This window comes from Falco punctatus (genome assembly GCF_963210335.1).
Source record: "Falco punctatus genome assembly, chromosome: 3".
NCBI lineage: Eukaryota > Metazoa > Chordata > Aves > Falconiformes > Falconidae > Falco > Falco punctatus.
The window spans coordinates 12,099,445-12,119,270 of NC_137582.1; the positions used below are offsets into that span (position 1 = coordinate 12,099,445).

General features: G+C 42.3%; 1 protein-coding gene and 1 long non-coding RNA gene across 6 annotated transcripts in view; one reads left to right on the forward strand and one right to left on the reverse strand.

The window, feature by feature from the left end:
- LOC308061320 overlaps nt 1–15,495 on the forward strand; it is a 24,516-nt gene extending 9,021 nt beyond the window's left edge. Inside the window, exon 2 of the long non-coding RNA XR_013927168.1 lies at nt 31–15,495. This is a non-coding gene — a long non-coding RNA (uncharacterized lncRNA). The remainder of the gene's footprint in view (nt 1–30) is intronic.
- The window catches only part of OTULINL (OTU deubiquitinase with linear linkage specificity like), a 27,873-nt gene continuing 23,311 nt past the window's right edge, over nt 15,265–19,826 (reverse strand). For all 5 annotated transcript variants that reach the window (XM_080381120.1, XM_080381118.1, XM_080381117.1 and 2 more), the window contains 2 exons: nt 19,122–19,394; nt 15,265–17,957 (listed from right to left, as the gene is read on the reverse strand). In XM_080381120.1, coding sequence (XP_080237246.1) covers nt 17,778–17,957; nt 19,122–19,394 — 453 coding nt within the window. In that variant the 3' untranslated portion in view covers nt 15,265–17,777. The remainder of the gene's footprint in view (nt 17,958–19,121; nt 19,395–19,826) is intronic.

Sequence of the window (19,826 nt, forward strand, 5' to 3'; positions counted from 1 at the left end):
TTCTTTGATGTGCCAATCTGATAATATCAGGATTTGCAGCTGTCTCTGCCCTTATTTTAAAATGACATGACCATTGTCTGAAATTACTTTTGGCCTCAAATCTCGTGGTCGTGGTCCCTCTCACTGGGTTCAAAGACTAAGGATTCCTGTTCTGCTTCAGTGACTGACCAAAATTAGTTTGACGGCTGGGGAAAAAGCTGTTCTGATTCAAAATGATCTTTGACATATCTGAGAAGGCTGTCATCTTGGAACGTAGGTTTGGGCAGGATCTGCACTCTAGCTTACATAGGCACAACAGTTACATGGTCCAAGCACCAAACAGCAAAGTTTTTTATTAGAGTACACACTAGTCACTATGGAATAATGGTAGCAAATTGCATTCTAAATGGATTTTGGAGGCAATAGCATCTGAATTTATTAAGAAATTGAACTGCTCTTTTAAAAGACAATTTCCTTGTGGGTGTTTAAAATTAACCTATGGTGATTATCTTGTAGTCAGAAAAACTGAACAAAGAGCTTGTAATTTCAAGAGCGTAAGTCACCCTCTTTAGTTTTAGAAGGGCTTTTCCTCATCCTTCTCCTTGCGTGCATGGGCCTGAACGAGCCGCAGGTGCCCTTGGTCCATCCATTCCTGAGAGTCTCATGGTGGGGTCCAGGCAGGCTCTGGAGTAAAGGGGAATGCAGCTGGGTGGTGAAGAGCACAGAGACATCATCTCAGTGAACTTCCAGCTACTGAGAAATACCACTTCTTCAGAAGATCATCTACGTTCAGAAAGTGGCTGGTTCCCAGCTCTACCAGGTTTCCAGCCATATGGCAGCATACCAGCGTGGAAGGAGAATGCTGCTTGGGAGATGACTCACCCACAGCAATGGCAGAGAGTTTTGCAGAGCGCCAGCAGTGCTTCAGGTGGGTACTTGGCTTTAGACTGAGACAGTAAGCCCTTTTGAAACTCATGTTTAAGAGAGCTGGTGAGTATCTATCTTGATACTCAAACTGGGGTTTAATGCCATGTGCCATCCAACCTTTGGTTAATACGGCAGAGAGGACACAAGTTCAAAGTATTCAGGACTTCACTAAGGCCATTAAAATGGACAAAATGCAAATTAATGAACACTTACTGGCTGAAAAAAAAAAAAGGAAAGTCACTGACACGCAATTTTTAAGCATTTGTTTACCTGCTTTCCTTATTTTTGTCTGTTCTTTGAATTTAAATTGCATGTCTGATATACTTTTATGTTTTCACAGAGGAAGTGAATTCCTTCCTACTAGAGCAAAACTTTCATAAAGTGCAAAGGGAAAAAGAAAATAAGCTAAGGGGTCACCCGTGTCTTCTATTTCTGTTTAAGAGAGATAGTGAAAGTACCTCATGCAATGTGACCAGCAAGTAGGGTGATACACTTCTAAGGAGAAAATAGACTAATGCATATAGTGTTCTGCCACTTTTGCACAGGGATGTGGTGAAGTTGTTCAAGTGGATTTCTACTGTCCACTTGTGTGAGTAAATTGATATTTCAGCTAGCTCCATGTTTAAAAATCAAGACCGTTGAAGGGGAATGTTAAATCTGAGAAATGTCAATAAAGTTGGTAACAAAAGAAAAAGACACAAGGGTGGGAGATGATGTCTAAACAGACTAAATGTTGTGATAAAAATTCACTCAGGACCAATACAGGAAGAAAGGAAGAGGTAACCAAGTTTCTAGGTGCTTGAGAATTTTATACTGAGGTTTTCCATCTATAGTTTTACCTTAAATGATTCCAAAGACTGGAAATACAATATTGAACCTACATATAGGTAGACAAAGTGTGAATGTTGCCAGTGTTAACAAGGAACAATAAAATGCAATGGTGCTCTAAAATGCAACCTGATATTGTAAAAAACAGCTTGCTGCTACTGCATTTATACAACTAGGTACTAACATGCACACTCAGGAAATAACTTATATACAGAAATATAGAAAATAACAGAATAAAACAGGAGTAAGGAATTTAACCTGTTAGGTGAAATTCCTCAATACCGTTTTATCTGTTGATTTTCATGTAGTTTACTATGGCAGTGAATATGAGTGTTTAACTTCATGTCAAGTTTTGTCTCCATCCCCTGCATTCCTTCATGAAGGACCTGCACACTTTAAAGGCTGTTATGAAATTATTTCTGGTCTTTAGATATGATCAAAAACTCTCTTTTGTATATCTCCTAATGCTAACTCCTCCCCTTCAAAGAAATACTAGCATCTAATTTGAAACCTATAATGTGTAACAAGTTTACAGAAAGTCTTCACTTCAATGTTTCTGTGGTGGTTGCACAGAAAATAGTGGGGGAAAAAATAAACTGGGCATGAGGTTGTCCTGGTTTCAGCTGGGATAGAGTTAATTTTCTTCCTAGTAGCTGGTACGTGCTGTGTCTTGGATTTAGTATGAGAATAATGTTGATAACACACTGATGTTTTAGTTGTTGCTAAGTAGTGCTCACTCTAAATCAAGGACTTCTCAAGTTTTCCGTGCTCTGACAGTGAGGAGCACAAGAAGCTGGGAGGGAGCGGAGCCAGGACAGCTGACCTGAATGAACCGAATTCCATACCATAGAATATTGTGTTCAGTATATAATTTGGGGGGAGTTTGCTGGGGCTGCCGATCCTTGCTGGGGGACTGGCTGGGCATCGGTCAGCTGGTGGTGAGCAACTGTATTGTGCATCACTTGTGGGGTTTTTTTCCCTTTGGGTTTTATTCCTCTGTTCTTCTCTCTCCTTTTTATTACAATTGTTGTTGTTATTATTATTTTATTTTACTTCAGTTATTAAATTGCTTTTATTTAAACCCACGGGTTTTGCCTTTTTCCCAGTTCTCCTCCCCATCCCACTGGGCAGGGGTGGGGAGCAGTGAGTGAGCAGCTGTGGGGTACTTAGTTGCTGGCTGGGGTTAAACCATGACAGCGGTGATTGCTGTGTGTTGTATTGGTTTCTTGATCAGCTATGTGCAGAAAGTTACCACTGTCCTGTGAAACACTTTCTCTCTATTAATTATTAGCTGTTTTGGAGGTCAATATAATGAGCTTTTCTTATATCTTGTGCTTCACATTGCATCTGCTTGGAAGGCATTAACAGACAAGTGTTCCATGGGAAAGGATATGGCTTAGAGAGCTTCCAGCAGAGAAAACCTTTGTGAGCACCCCCTCACGATTTTTATCACACATTGCTCCTATGTTATTGGTGGAGAACATAAATCCTTGTAGCTGATCTCCCCTTCAGAATCCTCCAGGGCTTCCAGGTTTTTAGCTTGAATTTCTCTGTATTTTCTCCAGGAGGCAGTCTGGCCATTCCCAATTAAAATAAAGATTTTCTCCCTTTTTCATAGGTAAATATATATTTTATTTTTTTTTTAATTAAGAGTTATTTCTTACACTTAACTGGCTAGTACACAACTCTGCCTCTGCTTAGAGTAAACTTCTTCCCTTTCCTTTTTTTTGTGGTTTCTTTCCATTTTTGCAGAGGAAAAATCAGGAATCCTCAGATAAGCAAAACTGAAGAACTGTGAGCACTTGGTGGCTGAACTGCCACAGGGCAGAAGAAAATGCGGCGCTGTCCTGGTTTCAGCTGGGACAGAGTTAATTTTCTTCTTAGCAGCTGGTGCAGGGCTCTGGCTTGGATTTGGCTTGAGAACAATGTTGACAGCACACTGATGTTCTAGGTTGTGGCTGGGTGATGTTTATGCTAAATCAAGGACTTTTCAGTTCCTTGGGCCCTGCCAGCGAGAGGGCTGAAGGGACACGAGAAATTGGGAGGGGACACAGCCAGGAGAGGTGACCCCAACTGCCCAAAGGGATGTTCCATACCATGTGACATCATGCTCAGTATATAAACTGGGGGAAAGAGAAGGAAGGGGGGACATCTGACATTATGGTGTTTGTCTTCCCGAGTAACCGTTATGTGTGACAGAGCCCTGCTGTCCTGGGGATGGCCGAGCACCTGCCTGCCCATGGGGAGTGGTGAGTGGATTCCTTGCTTTGCTTTGCTTGTGTGCGTGGCTTTTGCTTTCCCTATTAAATTGTTCTTACCTCAACCCCTGAGTTTTACATTCCTTTCCGATCCTCCTCCCCATCCCTCTGGGTGAGGGGCAGTGAGCGAGTGGCTGCGTGGGGCTTGGTTGCCGGCCGGGGTTAAACCATGGCAGGGGCATATTCCAAGTGAGTATAAAATTTCTCTGTGATCCTTTGCCCAGCACAAGGAGTCTGCTGTAAACAAAAGTGTGTCCTTCCACTTAGAGGCCAAACTGATCCTGTAACTGAAATGCAGTGTAATAAATAAACAGACGTTCTCAAAGTGGCATTAAAAGCTCAAAATTCTCACATATTGTTCAGTTAGCATTGAAGAAAAAAAGGGGAAAAACAGAGAAGACAAGCATCTGAAGATACTCCAGATTTATCTTGCAATTTGAACCAGACAGTTCAAGAAGTTGAACCACGCTATGACCAGTTCATATGCGTTCATCACCATCTTTAAAAACAATCCTTGCTTTATCTGCTTCTCTCAATACCAACGACTACCTCTGAAGATAAGTGAATTTAAACACCACCACCCCCGCCCCAACTGATGTGAATCCCCATGAGATCTACTATTTCTTGTCTACGTGTTTGTCTGCATGTTTGGAGCTGGCACCACTAGAGCTGGAGGCTGCCTCACCGCTCCAGCTAGGTTCGTGACCATTTCACTGATAGATTGAGAATCCCTAGAAGTGACAGATTCACGTACGCTCTCCTGGAGAGGAAAATGGAGTGTCCTTGCCATTCCATATGTAATGCAAAGTGAACACAGAGTATCGGTGGCCTCAGGTAGTAATTGAGGGAAGCTGCTCGCATTATACTGTTTGTGGGATGGATTTAGCCCATCAGAGCCTTCCGCAGTGAGGGGCTGGCTGGTCTGAGGTTCCTGGGGCACAGAAGGGTGACTGAGATGCTCCTCATACAGGTTTCCTTTGAAGCTTTTTTTCAGGGATGAGCTAGCAGCACTGAGCACGACAGTATTGGAAACCCTTACCCAATTCTGATCCACTTGGTGGCTGGATCTGAGGCTTAGTGGCCTGCTTGTATTTGGAGATTTTATGACGGGAAAAGTCCTTAAGCCTTTTCTCTCTCAAGGAAGAGTGTATCTAAGAAGTGAGTCTTCTGGAAACTCAGCACAGCAGAAGACCAGACATAGGATTTACGTGGTTTTTTTCTGGAGCTGTTCATCCTGTCCTGAGAAAAGTGCTAAATTAATCTTAGCGTTGTCTTTAAAGGGTGAATTTTCCTCCAATCCTATCGTCAAAATGTCAAGCAAGCAAAAATGACAGTGTAAAGGAGATGATACCCCAAGAAATACCTTCAGGTCCTTTACATGAAGTATATTGCAGTTCCTGTTGTGCTCCAGTGGATCCATGTAGTATCTGAACAGAGATTGTATTTACAGTCACGATTTACTGTGGGCAGTGGAACTCACTAGTTCCTAATTTGATGTTTTCTGTACGCTTTATTATTCTCCACATAAAGCCAAAGCCTTCCATACTTCTCTCTGAAACACTAGTGCTTTTTGTGGATTTTTGCAACAATAGAATTGTGGGCTTAGCGCTTTCATCCAGAAGATAGTGAATGTTTGAGCATGTCTATCTGCCTAGCAAGTAGTTGTTGTACCCTCTCCCATCCCTCACTTTAGGTTTAGAAGTTGCTATGAATTCAATATTTTATGGGCAGAAGAGACACACCTACCACGCACAAATAATAAGGAAACATTCCCTGCAAGACAGGTTTTATTTTAAAGTTCTTGGGTTATTCAGATAAGCTACATCAAACAAAAGAAATTAAACGGAAGGGCAAGATTTCACATCAGCAGAGAACAAGCCTCAAAGCAGCTGTGAGTCATTGCTTACGGAAGGGGTAAAGGGAAAGTCCGCTCCAGCCAGGCAGCTGCGAGCAGCCAAGGCAGGGGCAGGCACCCAGGCACTGCATGCCTGCATTGCTGGTCCACCCACGCGCCTCGCCCAGTTCTTCGCTTCGGGTGTATGTACATTATGTGAATATATATGCAGACAATCTCTAAAGGTAAGATCCCCGTTATTTCGTGCACCTGATCTTCCTAGTACATTCTGAAACGAATGTCCAAAGCCTGTACAGGTAGAACAACTTGATGGTAACTCAGGAAAGGAAGAAGTTGCAGGATGTTTCTGCCAGTTGTTTTCCGGTAACATCTGCAAATATTTGGCACTGCCAGACTCGGATGCTGTTACCTTCTGGTCATCCATTCTTAAATCTTAACCCCCTGCCTCTTGGTGAACACCAGCTCACAACAAGGAGTTCAGTCCGGTCAGAGAGACGCCCTCACCTCTTGTCTACAGTTTTCATTGCTGACAAATCGCTCTGGAGCAAGACTTGCAAGGTCCTGTAGAAAGACCTGGAAAACTTTATCTGTACGCTTGTAGAGAAGCTTTTCCAGTTAAAAGATATTTATTCCTTTCTTAAATCTCCTGGGTTAATGTGAGGACTCCGCTTGTAATTTGAGATTGATTCACTAGACTGAGCCTGAACAGTGTAGCGCTCCAGTAGCCTGTCAACACTCGAAATGCAGAGAGTGCAAAGACTTGAAAGATGCTGGTAATTCTGTAGCATTGGAGCAAATCCTTTCCATCTCTTTTCAGGGCAGAATTTACATGCCTAGGATGAGTGGTACAGTAACAGTGGGCTGCTGTTTTTCTTTGCCTTTGGGAAAACTAGTCGTCTGGGGTGATGCTCCATTCTGGCAATAGATAACTGATCTGGTGTTGTTTTTACATTCTTCTTCTGTTTCTTTGTCTGGATTCTGCATTTGTCTCTCTAGACTTTTAGGGTATTTGGTTTTTGATGACCACTGCCAGACCATTTTTCTATCTTAGGCTTATTTGTATCTTTATCGGAATCAGTCAATCATAAAAATCCAAACACAAGCCTACGGTGTGACCCCCTTGTTTAGATCACAGAAAAAGCTAAACCGCGTTTATGGTCCTGATTTGCTCTGTCACACCCAGGACATGCAAATCCTGCTTCTGTTTAGCTGACCTTAATTTACCCGGTCCAAAGTTCTGCAGTCATTTATATGCAACATTCTATGGTAACACACATCATCTGGAGACATAAAACGTACCAAGTACATAAGCTACCTGTATATGTACTGCTGTCATGCTTAAAAATAGCCATAATCCTTAGGACCCAGTAAAGTCCCTCAGTCCCCAATGGTTTGCAGCTGAACATGTGCAGAGAGAAGCAGCCATAGGCTTTGTGGGATCCCAGACCTAAAATGCTGTCACTATCTGGTGCTTCCCTGCCCATCTTATCAGCCTCTGACAACACTGGCTGGCTGCATCTCAGACCAACCTTGCAGTTAGAGACAGGTTTGCCTTGGAGTGTGGAAAACGCTTGTCTACATTTCAGCTAAAAAACAGGATGCTGCTGTTGGGCGTGGAGACAGAGAAATCCAAGGCAGAAATGGAATTTTTCTATTATTTTCTCCTTATACAGTGCTCACGCAAGACTGATTCAAATGCTAAGCCCTGCGTAGTACTTGGAATACAAGAAGAAGGAGTTCATAATCACATCATGGGAGAGATGAAAAGACCAAAGATGAACCTTACAATGAGTGGTATCTGTTCAGTTTAACCAAGGAAAAGTTAGGGGTGATTTGATCGCATTCTGTTAAGAAAATCAGTGCTTGCTGTTTGGCCTTCCAGTTTAACAGAAAAAGGTGTATCAGGGTTCAGTGACTGGTAGACGTAGTCATACAGCTGAAAAACGTCATATGCTCTTGAAAGTATAGATAATTCAGCAGTAGGTTGAATTTAATACCTTTTCTGAAAAACATGTTGTCCTTTGAACTAGAATAAAATTATGCAAGTCCAGCCCAATGTCCATACTTAACCTTTAAGTCTCACTGTTCAAACACCAATGAATTTAAGCACACGGAGACTCAAATGCTGGGAAAAGAACAGGTGGAACAGTTGGTAAACTCTGAACTAGGTGCTTTCCTGCCTGGCAAAAGAGGCATTTCCAGATAGAAACCTCATTTTTCACTTGCGTTTTATACTACTGACATAATCCTGTAGCATCCTACCTTTTCTTAGTTCAGGTCTGCAGAAGAAGCTTGAGCGGCATTTGCTGTCTTGATGCATGCCTTCCTCAGGCAACAGGCCTGAAACTAATGTCATGGATTCCCATCTGGTTGCAGGTTCTGGGATTGCAGTTCTCATCTGATCCCCGTCAGAAGAGCTCACCCAGGCACGCCAGGTGCTATGTTCAGCAGGGGTACATCAAGAGACTAGGCACTACTAAATCTGGACATGTACCGCCTAGGAGATGATGGCATATATATGGAATGTGTGCTGGACCTGAGATACGGGACCAAACTCTTTCTTTCCCATTCAAGAACTCCTATTTTCTAATAAAAAGTCTCCAAATTACTTTGCATTACTGTTCTAAACTGCCGAAAATGGTGAAATATTAACCTACTAATGTAACTCCATAATCTAAACAATCCTACTGCTATCAAAGTATCAGTTGCTTAGTTTTGTTTAAGAGTATCAAGCAGGTTGAACAGCTGAGATCCCAGTTTCCAGCAAATAACCCACCTTCTCTTAAGACCCAGTACAACTTCCATGCACAGAGAGTCTAGGTGCCAGTTAAACTGTGTTTTGAACCACAGCTTTAAATTCAAATATCTGTGATGACCTGGTGCACATCAAGCAGCCCAGGATGAGAGATGAGACTGACAGTGTCAAGTCCTAGCTCTATGTAGCTTTTGTTAGTAAAAAAAAATAAATACAAAATAGGACTCCCAGGTCATATGCCAAGACTGAAATACAGCACCAGGAATCTTGCACCTTGCAGAGAGAGATCGGAGAAATACTTGGGATTCTCTCTGCTGTTCGTGCCCTTGATATAAGCTGAGGCCAGAGGGTAGCCACTGCACTCCTCTTTCCAATCGGCCGCCTCAAAACTGAAAAGAAAAAAAAACCCAACAAACCAAAACCCAAAGAGGTCAGCTGTCTTAACTGAATTTGTAAGAGCAGGAGGCAAAGTGGCTCCACTTGAGGGCTGCAGATTTTAATGCTTGGCAAGAAACTGGGAATTTATAATTGCTGGCAGCATCTCAGAGGAATCGTTTGCTTTGTTACTAAATTACATGCATCTAGGGCACTAAAATTATCTACCACTATCTTTTTTTTTTTTTCAACAGCTTCAAAAATATAGTTGTCATGAAACTTCCCTGTTAATATCCATGTACTTTTCTATGAATATTTCACATTTAGGGGTCACAAAGGTACAGTCAACATACTGATATTCATTTACGTAATAGTGAGTCTCTGTGACGTGAGTATGCATGGATTACCATTGAGTTTTGACCAAGTTGACCAGAATAATCTTCAGTTTAGGACAGATACTAGCCTGGCAGCTAGGCAGACTTCCCAGCATCCCAAAGTACTCATCACCTTGGAAAAGGTGCTGCTTAGAACATAGCCTCTCAGATGCCAAACAGAGCCACCCCTACACGCAGACATTTTGGAAGGGACCTGGGAGCTAACAATGAAGGCAGAGATCATAAAGAACCTAAGAAGTGATTATTTAAAGTCATCAGGATGCCAATAAATAATGTGTGAATTTGTGTTACGTGCTCTTGTACAAGGAATTTGACCACAGTTTCCTGAGCTTATCGCTCACTGTGAGAAACGGTGTCAGGCAGCGGGAGGGCATTGGGACTGCAAGTTAAGGGACAGAAAAGGATGCTCATTGGTCAGATGAGAATAAAGCAGTGATCTCTCATCCCCCAGCACTCTTCAATAAAGCAAGCCATAAAGAAGGCTGGGCACGCAGGATCAAATATCAAGTATTTTCATATTTACTGAACAATATTAGGCAACCACATTATCACTGTATGGTGGCATTTGTGCTGCTTGCTTTACCCCTTGCTCTGCATGACTCAAGCCTAATTCCACCCCATGCTCCCCCAGGCTTGCTGTGCACCTCTATTCCAGTCATTGTGTTTCCACAGAGAGGTGAAATAGAAGTGACTTTGTTTTTCCTTTACATACCTTCACAGCTGGTAGCATCCCTCCCTCTTCCCAGCAAATTTCCAGAGCAGAGCTGCCACGTGTATGGAGTTAGTAGGAATTTCAGGACTATGGTATGAAGAGATTTTAGTGATACCTTCTCCCACAGAATTCCATCTATCCTCCTTTAAGCAAAGAAAAAAAAAAGAAGTACATTTTGCCTACTATGTGACGCATCTTGATCTACTTGATATTACCTAGGTGGCAGAGAAAAGAACAGAGAATACTCATCAAAATTGGTATTTCATGCACTTAATTGTGCTGGAGTTTGATTCAGGTTTATGTCTTTTTTTAAAAAAGTGCAATAAAATATCCACCAATAAATAGGCTGGTGGCTTTCCACACAAAGGGTGTTCTTTTCTTCTTATTAAAATCACGTTCCTTCCTTTCTTCACCTCTCCTTGCATTTTCAAAGTCCTGGGCTACCAGCAGCTGTAACTCACACAGCTATAATTTGATTCCTGAATGTATAATATTTATTCTGTGCAGTACTCTGTATCCTTAGATTAATTACACTTGGGGGACTAAATGTTACAACCAGCTTTTCTGACTAATGCTGCTGTGAAGTCCCTTAATTAAGCTGCAGTCTGAAAAAATGTCTTTGATCCCTTTTTCAAATACCTCTGTAATAACATTTCTACTGTTTTGAACTGTCACACCTTTTTTTTTTTTTTTTTTTTTTTTTTCTTTCCTTTAAGTAATTCAAAGAGCACTTCTATGTAGAAACATTTCTGGAACTGCCCAGAAGAGAACTAAAACTTTGTGCAGTTTACATGTTTTTTTTTAAATAGCCAGCATGATCTGCTTACATCTTTTGTCCAATACCCATGGATGCCTTGTGCTACTAAACCAGGTAGAGCATCACATGGTGGTTACTGCACAGTTTTGCTTGTGTGCACATGATTTTGGTGGAACTCTAAGGAATGTCTCATTCCAGATACTTACATCTGCAGCTTTCTCGAGTTATGCTCACATCAAATGCTGTGGCACCTGTAAGATGTGAAGCAGTTCAACTTGTGGGGCATGCTCAGGGTCTAAACTTTGACTCCCACTTTTCTCCTTATTTAGCTAATATATTGTCATCTAGATGTCCATCACTGAGGACACACAAGCTCCCATGCTCAAAGCTAACTTGAGAAGACTAATGAGGAAGTTCAGCAACATTTCCCTGAACATACCTTTGGTGACCTTGAAGACAGATATACGGTCCGATTTGATCAGCCACACTCCCTGATGAGATGGGCTTTCCATGGCCTGTTAAACAAGAGCAAGTGGTTTCACTCATGTATCATTCAAAACTTCAGCAAAGGTGGCTGAAGTGTTTCTTGGCCGTATCGCCCTTGCTGCTGCAGCAACAGAAGCACCGTAAATGCCAGCCAGATGTGAGGACACGACCCACAAAAAGAGAGGAAGACTTAAGTGAAGACATCAATAAAGGAAAGGAAAGAAACACCTCTGCACTTCTGGAGAACACTCACAGCACCAAGTCCTCTACTTTGAAAGGGTAGCCGAGAGATGCTTCAATTACAGCAGGCATGATCTATTCATATATCATGTTTTAGGCAGCGGGACAAGAACAGCTGCAAGTACACCTTCTGTGGATACCACACTGGAAAATTTTCCCATCTCCAGTCATAGTCATAGACTGGCGGTTCACACGTAGTTAGAAGGTATCCATGGACTTGCTAAGTTTTCCTCCATGAATTTGCTAACTTTTAGCCACATCTCTTCCATACCTTCTTCCTCACACTGCTGCCATCCTGGTTTTCCTTCACCATTAGGTCATTGCTTGAGCTCCCACGTATCTCCTGTGTTAGGTCCAAATCATTCCAGGACTGATTTTAAACCCTTACCTTCTGAGCCTCTTCCTCCAGACCCGTTTGCTCTGTTCTGATCTATGTCCTGTAGAAATACGGGGGGTGGGGGTGGGGGATGGTGGTGTGACAGCACATTGAAGAAACAAAAAGGGAAGACAAAAACCCCACAGACTTACTTTTTCCTTGTTTTCCCTTCCAGTAGCATGGCTCAAAGTTGTATTAAGCTGAACAGACTTTTATAAAATTAACATGTCACTTGCCAAGAGTTGTACAGCTTAACCCAAACCAACACTGGGGCAGGTACACCCTTGAAGGGGGAGACTGGTACTGAGGCAAAGGAGTGAGAAATGGGGAGGGGCAGAGGGAAATCACCGCATCCCACCCGCACACACGCATCCCCAGCCCCACGCTGCTCACTGCTGGGACTCAGTGTGACCTGCGGTGATAACAAGGAGGTGGAGAAAAGCCTGGAGTGAAGCTGAGCCTGGGAAAGGAGGGTTGTTTTTTCCCCCTGTGTTCTAACATTTGTCTTGTTTTGTTTCCCAACACCCAAATCTGTAATTAAATACTCATACTAATTGCCAATAAATTGTGAAATTCCCCACGACGACTCTGTTTTGCCCCTGACAGTGTGTGGTAAGCGATTTCCCTGTTTTTCTCTTAGCCAAAAAGCTTTCTTTTCTCCTGTTCTTCCCATTTTCTCCCCAGCCTGGTGGTGGGGGAGGGAGACAGCGAACAGCTGTGGGTGCCTGGCTGTTGGCCAGGGCACCGTCAGCAACTCACCACTATCATCTGGGCAAGCATGACAATCAAAGAATTGCCAGGAGAATTGAGCTTATTGAACTACATTTCCTGATGCTTGGAAGCCATCTACCGGATAGGTAAAAAGAACAGAAAATCCTTCACAGCTAAATGTCGTATTTGGCATCTGAAACTCAAAGGCTGATCATTTCCAACATGTGTAAGACGCAGTGTATCACAATCCTGGAAATTACTACCATGGAGAAAACACTCAGCTTAACAAGAGAACTTGTTAAGAACTGCCATGGTTTAACCCCGGCCGGCAACCAAGCCCCACGCAGCCACTCGCTCACTGCCCCTCACCCAGAGGGATGGGGAGGAGGATCGGAAAGGAATGTAAAACTCAGGGGTTGAGGTAAGAACAATTTAATAGGGAAAGCAAAAGCCACGCACACAAGCAAAGCAAAGCAAGGAATCCACTCACCACTCCCCATGGGCAGGCAGGTGCTCGGCCATCCCCAGGACAGCAGGGCTCCGTCACATGTAACGGTTACTCGGGAAGACAAACACCATAATGTCAGATGTCCCCCCTTCCTTCTCTTTCCCCCAGTTTATATACTGAGCATGATGTCACATGGTATGGAACATCCCGTTGGCCAGTTGTGGTCACCTCTCCTGGCTGTGTCCCCTCCCAATTTCCCGTGTCCGCCAGCCCTCTCGCTGGCAGGGCCCAAGGAACTGAAAAGTCCTTTATTCAGTATAAACATCACCCAGCAACAACCTAGAACATCAGTGTGCTGTCAACCTTGTTCTCACATCATAACCAAAACACAGCCCTGCACTAACCACCAAGAAGAAAATCGACTCCATCCCAGCTGAAACCAGGACAAGGACACAGGGAGCTGTTAGCTCCTCTGGGCTACAGACTTCAGAAGCTGCTGCACACAGACTTGCACAAGTGGATTCAACTTGACTGTCTCCACATTTCAATGAAGTGTTGATTTATCACCAAGCGCTTCACTAAAGAGGAAGATGTTTTGGTTAAATGCCCTCCCCGTCCAAAGCATTAACCTTTCAATTATGCAAAATTGGGATGTGCTGGATGAAGAAAACATCCAGGACCCACCCTATTTCTTTCATGTTTTCCATTTTTCCCTCCCACCAGCACTGGCCAGCATGCACAACCCTGTGCCAGGAGTCGCAGCAATGCCCCAGCCACCCTCCTCACCTACCAGCCCCGGCTGACACAGAGCTCTGCGGCTCATGAAGAGAGATGCAAATCAGCCAAGCCCCAGGGAGGCAAGTTTTCTGCATTCATCTCCTGTCTCCACTAGGTACATCACCTCCTGGTCTCTGGGGTGCGTGGATTTCCTTGGAAATTTTCTGACAAATCTCTTAAGCAAACCTCTGCAAAGCTGCCTGCTCCGTCCCTGGCCCAGCTGTCCAGGCTTGGACTGACACCGTGCAGGATGCTGTGAACGGGAACAAATGCTGCTTGGGGAGGCGGCAGCACCCCTCCAGCCCAGCTGCCATGCCAGGCCCCACTCCCAAATGATTTCAAGGGATCCTCAAATTGCTGAATCCTGCCCTCTCATGAAATCAAGTCCAAAATGAAAGTTTCTCTCCTGCCCGGGAGGCCTTCAAGCACCCCGAAACGCTCACAAATCAAGAGGGAAGGACCAGGACTTCTGTGGCACCAAAACCCCAAGTTTACCTTTTCTTCAGAATCAGGAGCTTTGCAAAAAATGAAGACTCCAAAGAACACTAGTGCTGTAATGGCACTGACACAACAGGGTCACAGGTGAGACTGCTGAAGTACAGAGGGACAGTGAAATCAAACGGCTGGCAAAAAAACCTGCGCCGGTCATTTCAGTGCTTTGAAGAGAATGGACATATTTTTATTTTTCTGGACAACGAAACTAATGCACCTTCAACCTGAGCTTTAGGCAAGTTACAAACTGCATTTCAAAACTATATCCGAGATGTTAAACTCAATACTCTGAGAGTAAGCAGGCAGACTTACCGGCAACAACCTACTACACTGGGTGATTGTTAATTCGCTTCAACTTAGTAGCCACAACCTAGACAAAAAGTAATTTCAGTATTAGAGTTGAAGAATCAAGATTGACAGTATTTTTCTTTGGAGATAAAATGAAATATGGACCATGGTTCACACATTTTTTGAGATGCAATTTTTAAAAAAGATGACATTTTAAAAACATCTTTTTCCTCCATCATAACAAAACAGGTTTCTTCAGCTGCTCTATTGCATTCTTAACACACATTTTCAAGCGTGGGGAAAAATCAGCACCCACTTCCGAGGTTTCAGTATGGGGTTTTTTTTGCTAAATTGGCAGCAATAAATAATAAACACACCCTGACTTGCAACTTTAGCTGCCTACAACACTGCAGTCAAAACAATAATTGGCAACAACTGTGCACTTCTGGATTTGTATAGCAATCTTGCCTGTGCCACTGATTGGAAAAGATGCTGCAGCACCTGTCACTTCCATAGTACCAGTTAGTTCCAGATGCACTTTATTCAGAATCGTTTTCTTTTTTATTTATGTTTCTTTCACATGTATACACACACACACACACATATATGTATATACATATATTTCTTTATTTGTACAAAAAATGTATTTTTGCTTTATACATATGTAAAATAAATTACCAGAGACCCTGATTAAAACTCAGCGCAGCCCCAGACCTGTCTCAGTGTTTCTTCAGATCCTATATAGAGCACACTCTGCATTTATCTCTAAGACCTGTGATTATCCTCACCTGAAGCTCCTCTTTCTTCACATCCAATTTCTGTTGCCGTCACGATTCCACTAGCACCTCTCACATCTGATAAGCCAACAGATCTGTTTCAACATGTCCTTTCTGAATTCTTGGGACACAATTAATCTCACCTAACTTCAAACACCTAGAGCAGAGATATATGCTGATCACTGCCGGTTCCCACTACAGTCAGTGAGCAGAACCAGACCCTTGCTGAGACCCACTCCTCTGGCTGACTACATGCCCTTGCCTTCCACTGACAAGGCAGAGCGCCCAGGGGGACCTAGTTCAGATGCAAACATCCAAATTGGCGAGATAAATTCCACTGTCTGTGTTAGATCTTTATTAACCCCCTCCTATTAATATGCTCAAGATTACAAGAACGCACATTTTGACAATTTAATGCTTTCAGCTGTAATGCTTTTGTATTCCTATTCATAAATAATATGCAAACCATTAAAAAGCCCGCTATAAAAATACACCCTTTTTTTGTATGTCTGCTTGTACCAAAACAAGAATAAAATACAGACATGTTTATTGATAGCTGTAAATGTTACCGTTGATGCAAAAGAGAACAATACCATACTATCAGGCATTCTAACATTTCTCCATACAGAGCAGAAAAAAATCTAAAGTAGGCAAATTATTTCATTCAGTGGAAAAAAAAGGGGGGGGTTAATAAATAAAGTATCTGATATGCAGGTTTTGATGCGATGAAATTATTATAAGTATCAAGCCTTCTCAGTTCAAAGCTACAAATTATTGAACAAAACTGATCTCAGAAAAACTTTCAGGAAACAGAATTTACAATACAGAACTCAAGTGTTTGTGTTTATAAATATATATACATATACATACAAATAAGAGGACTGTAAGGGATAAAATTGCTTTCCTTTACACAAAGGAACTGAGCACTCTCCATGCACTCCAAGCATTACCATTTTGTTACCTCACGGAACTGCTTTAGCTCCTGCAGGCCCTGTTACCGGCTTGTATTTTCTCCTGCAGGAATTAAAAATCAAACCTACCTGCCCTCGTATCTCTAGAGTAAGGAAAGGAGAGGCTTGCTTTCTTAATATATCCCACTTTCTTCAATACAACTGCATGCCTATGCAATTGTAAGCTTTTAAAAAATATTTTGCTAGATCTGCTGTATCGTTTCAGTATTTCTTCAAATTAAGGTCCCTTATTTTTTAAATAATCAAAACACAACTGGTTCTTTTAGAAAACAGAACCAGGAAAAATGTTCCACGCAGTAAGGTAAATCTCATTTAGTTGTCCTGGACAGACTTCCTCAAACATTGAGGTCTAAACTAAAGACAGAAATCTTAGGCAAGGAGATCAATATATGCTCAGAGGATGACAGGTGTATACACACTGCTGAATTCACATAATGCATAGAAAGCTACTATTTTCTGAAAATGCAGTGTTTGTGAATGTGTTCTGTGCATAGCTTTCTCAGATGAATCGCAAAGGAAATCTTGGCAGGTAATGCTGAAATCAGCCCTTAAAGGGTTTACAAGTTGACAAAAACCATAGGCAGCTACGGGTCTAACTCTGTCGCATGTCACTGATAAATTAATACTGCCTTTTTTAGCTTTGAGAAAGCTTGCGTACTTTCATCAGTTACAAAGCAGATCTTCTGTTCATCTGGCACAGCAGTCTTGTGCGCGTGTGTGTTGGGGTATTTTCCCCCGTGTAACACTTCCTCACCTTCAGATAGCAGCGCTAAGAGCTGACATTTCACATCTGAAGTAAGTACAGCCTACTCTGCCCATCCCTGCAGGGAGGCATTCCAGAAAGCCAAGGAGCCACGTAAGACCTGAAGCAGTGACACAGAGGCCCCAGTTTACATCCCCCCATCCTAGGTAGCCCCAAGTCAATGCAACTTTAATAGCCTGGAGTATAAACTGCGGGGCCCTGGGAGTTGCTTCCTCTGTGATTCGTTCTCCCTAGCTAGAGACAGACAAGAGAAAGGCAGTAATTGCTTTAGGAACTGGAGTTTAAATGTCAGAGTAAACCCCTAGTCTAGCAATGGAAACCCCAGCATTACCTTTGTCATGCAGTCCAATCATTTTTATCTGACAGCTCTCAAATACAACATTTTTTTTTCCCCCAGACAGTACAGAAATATATTTTATGGCTTTTATGGCTGACTGATGGTGAATTGAGCTGCAATGGGAAAGCAAAATGTTTACACAATAAACCCATAAATCATTTTGTAATCATTAACGAGCATTCTCAAAATCTTCCTGCTGCCGATTAGAAACCTAATTCACTGGAACTGGTCACTCACTGTATTACACAAAGGAAAAAAAGTCACAGGTCCTTCATGTTCTGAAGAGGGGGATGTGATAGTAGTGGTCATCCTCGGTCAGAAGAGAAATCTCATTCCATTCCCTTCGGTATTCATCTGGATAGTTTACTTGAAATTCCTCAGTATTAAACCTATGCAGTCTGTAAACTCTTATCTTTACTTCAAGTAAATATCCAAGAAGAAACAGATCAACCTAAAGATGAAAGAAGTCTGTAAGACATTTATTTCTAGACTTAGAAAACTAAACCAAGATAACCCAAGTTAAGGCAAGTCATCTGGCTTCAAAACAGTAGACAAGGAATAAAAGGGGCCCTTCTGTAAGTGGAGTAAGAAAATTAAAAGTTTGAGGGTATTCTCAATGTCCCAGCAGTCCTCCCACTGCTCTTTTGCATGTAGCGGATATTCTGGTTAATGCCTGACACGCTGGAAACATCCCTCCTCCACCTGACAGACTACATAACCTGCTCCCAAAGCCAGACCATGCAGGTCAGCGGGGAGCAGGAAAGGACTAGCTATTGTTAAAAGATTGATACACCTTGAACAATGGGAAGCCTGCCACCCTGCGATCACTTGCAACGTGAGGAAACATAATAGGTGAAAGGAAAAATATTTCCTTGTATGACATGCATACAAAACCGGAGAACTGGCGTCTTCATTGATGTTTCTTGCAAAGGATTGCTTAATCTGGAAGAATGCTTTGGAAAAAGCTCATATCCTTGAGCATAGCCAGGCAGAGCAGAACTTGTCCAGTTATAATCAAACTGCTTCTGAAGGTGACTGCAACATGTAACAGTTGACTTGATAATTCAAATTGATTATGAAAAATAATTTCACGTATTGGAAAGTGAAACTGTTTACAGCGTGGAAGTGTGGAGTTTAGATGTCAGTACTTAAATCTGCACTAAATAAAAAAAATATCTTAACATATCAAGGTGAACAGTTAGCAGACTTCTCATTATCTACTCTTAAAAGACATCAGATCTAATGGGAAACAAAGAGGGGGGAAAACCAGGGTGATGATAGAGGGTTTGGCATGGTGGAACAGATAGGAAAAGCAAAAAAAACATGTAAAACCTGCATAATCTAAAATTATTTTACATATAAAGGAATCATTGTTCTGAACTATGTCTCAGTGATAGCTTACAACATTTATTTCTGGCCCAGCAAGAAAACTGTCCACCCCATTTTACTCTACTACAGGTTTTTTCCTGGGAGATCAATGACTATCCTCAGTCCACTTCCCCACATCCCAAAGAAAAGAAACGGGCCAGCTACCATGGATGACGTATGATGTATTCATCTAATCGCATCAGAGATGGAGTAAGTTTTGAGATTTATTTTTCATTTATATCCTTACCTGGTCTAGGCAAATAGTGTCACCTATGGAGTTCAGATGATTCATCATGAAACTCAAAGGGTCGGACGAAGAATCACGAGCTAGGAGAAGGCTAAAAAGGTTGTGTGGGGGTTCTTCCCTGTTCTTCATCTGCTCATAGGCTTCAATAACTTCGTAGAGCATGATGAATTTTATGGCCTCGTATAGTTTGTGTTCCTTGCTCTCATCAGAAAAGAGTGTATTACACATGTTTCCTCTCTCTTCAGGATCTTTAGTAGCAATTATTTCAGTCCACTGGAAAGCACACGGAAGAGTATTAGTCAAATTATAAAGAATTCTATTTAATATAAAATATTCCAATACAGGAAGAACTGCCAGTCTGTAATATACTATTATTGTGGCCAAATGATGGTGCAAATAAGCAAGTGGCTCTTTCAGATCCACAGCGAAATCTGAAGCCTTACACATTTCGGTTTCCACTAATCCAGTTGAACCTATCTGCCACAGACAGCTCCAAGCATCTGGATGCTAATGATAGTCTAGGAGAAAGCAAATACAATTCCCCTACACAAAAGCCACCCACCACCACTATAGGGAAAACAGGTATCGTTGCTGGTAAAGAGTCTAAAAGGAGTGTAACCACCAAAAGGACCCCAGAAAGTTACAGGAAATCTCTGTGGCATCAGGCATACACACTAAGCCATAAACAAATGTTAGATTAAGTGA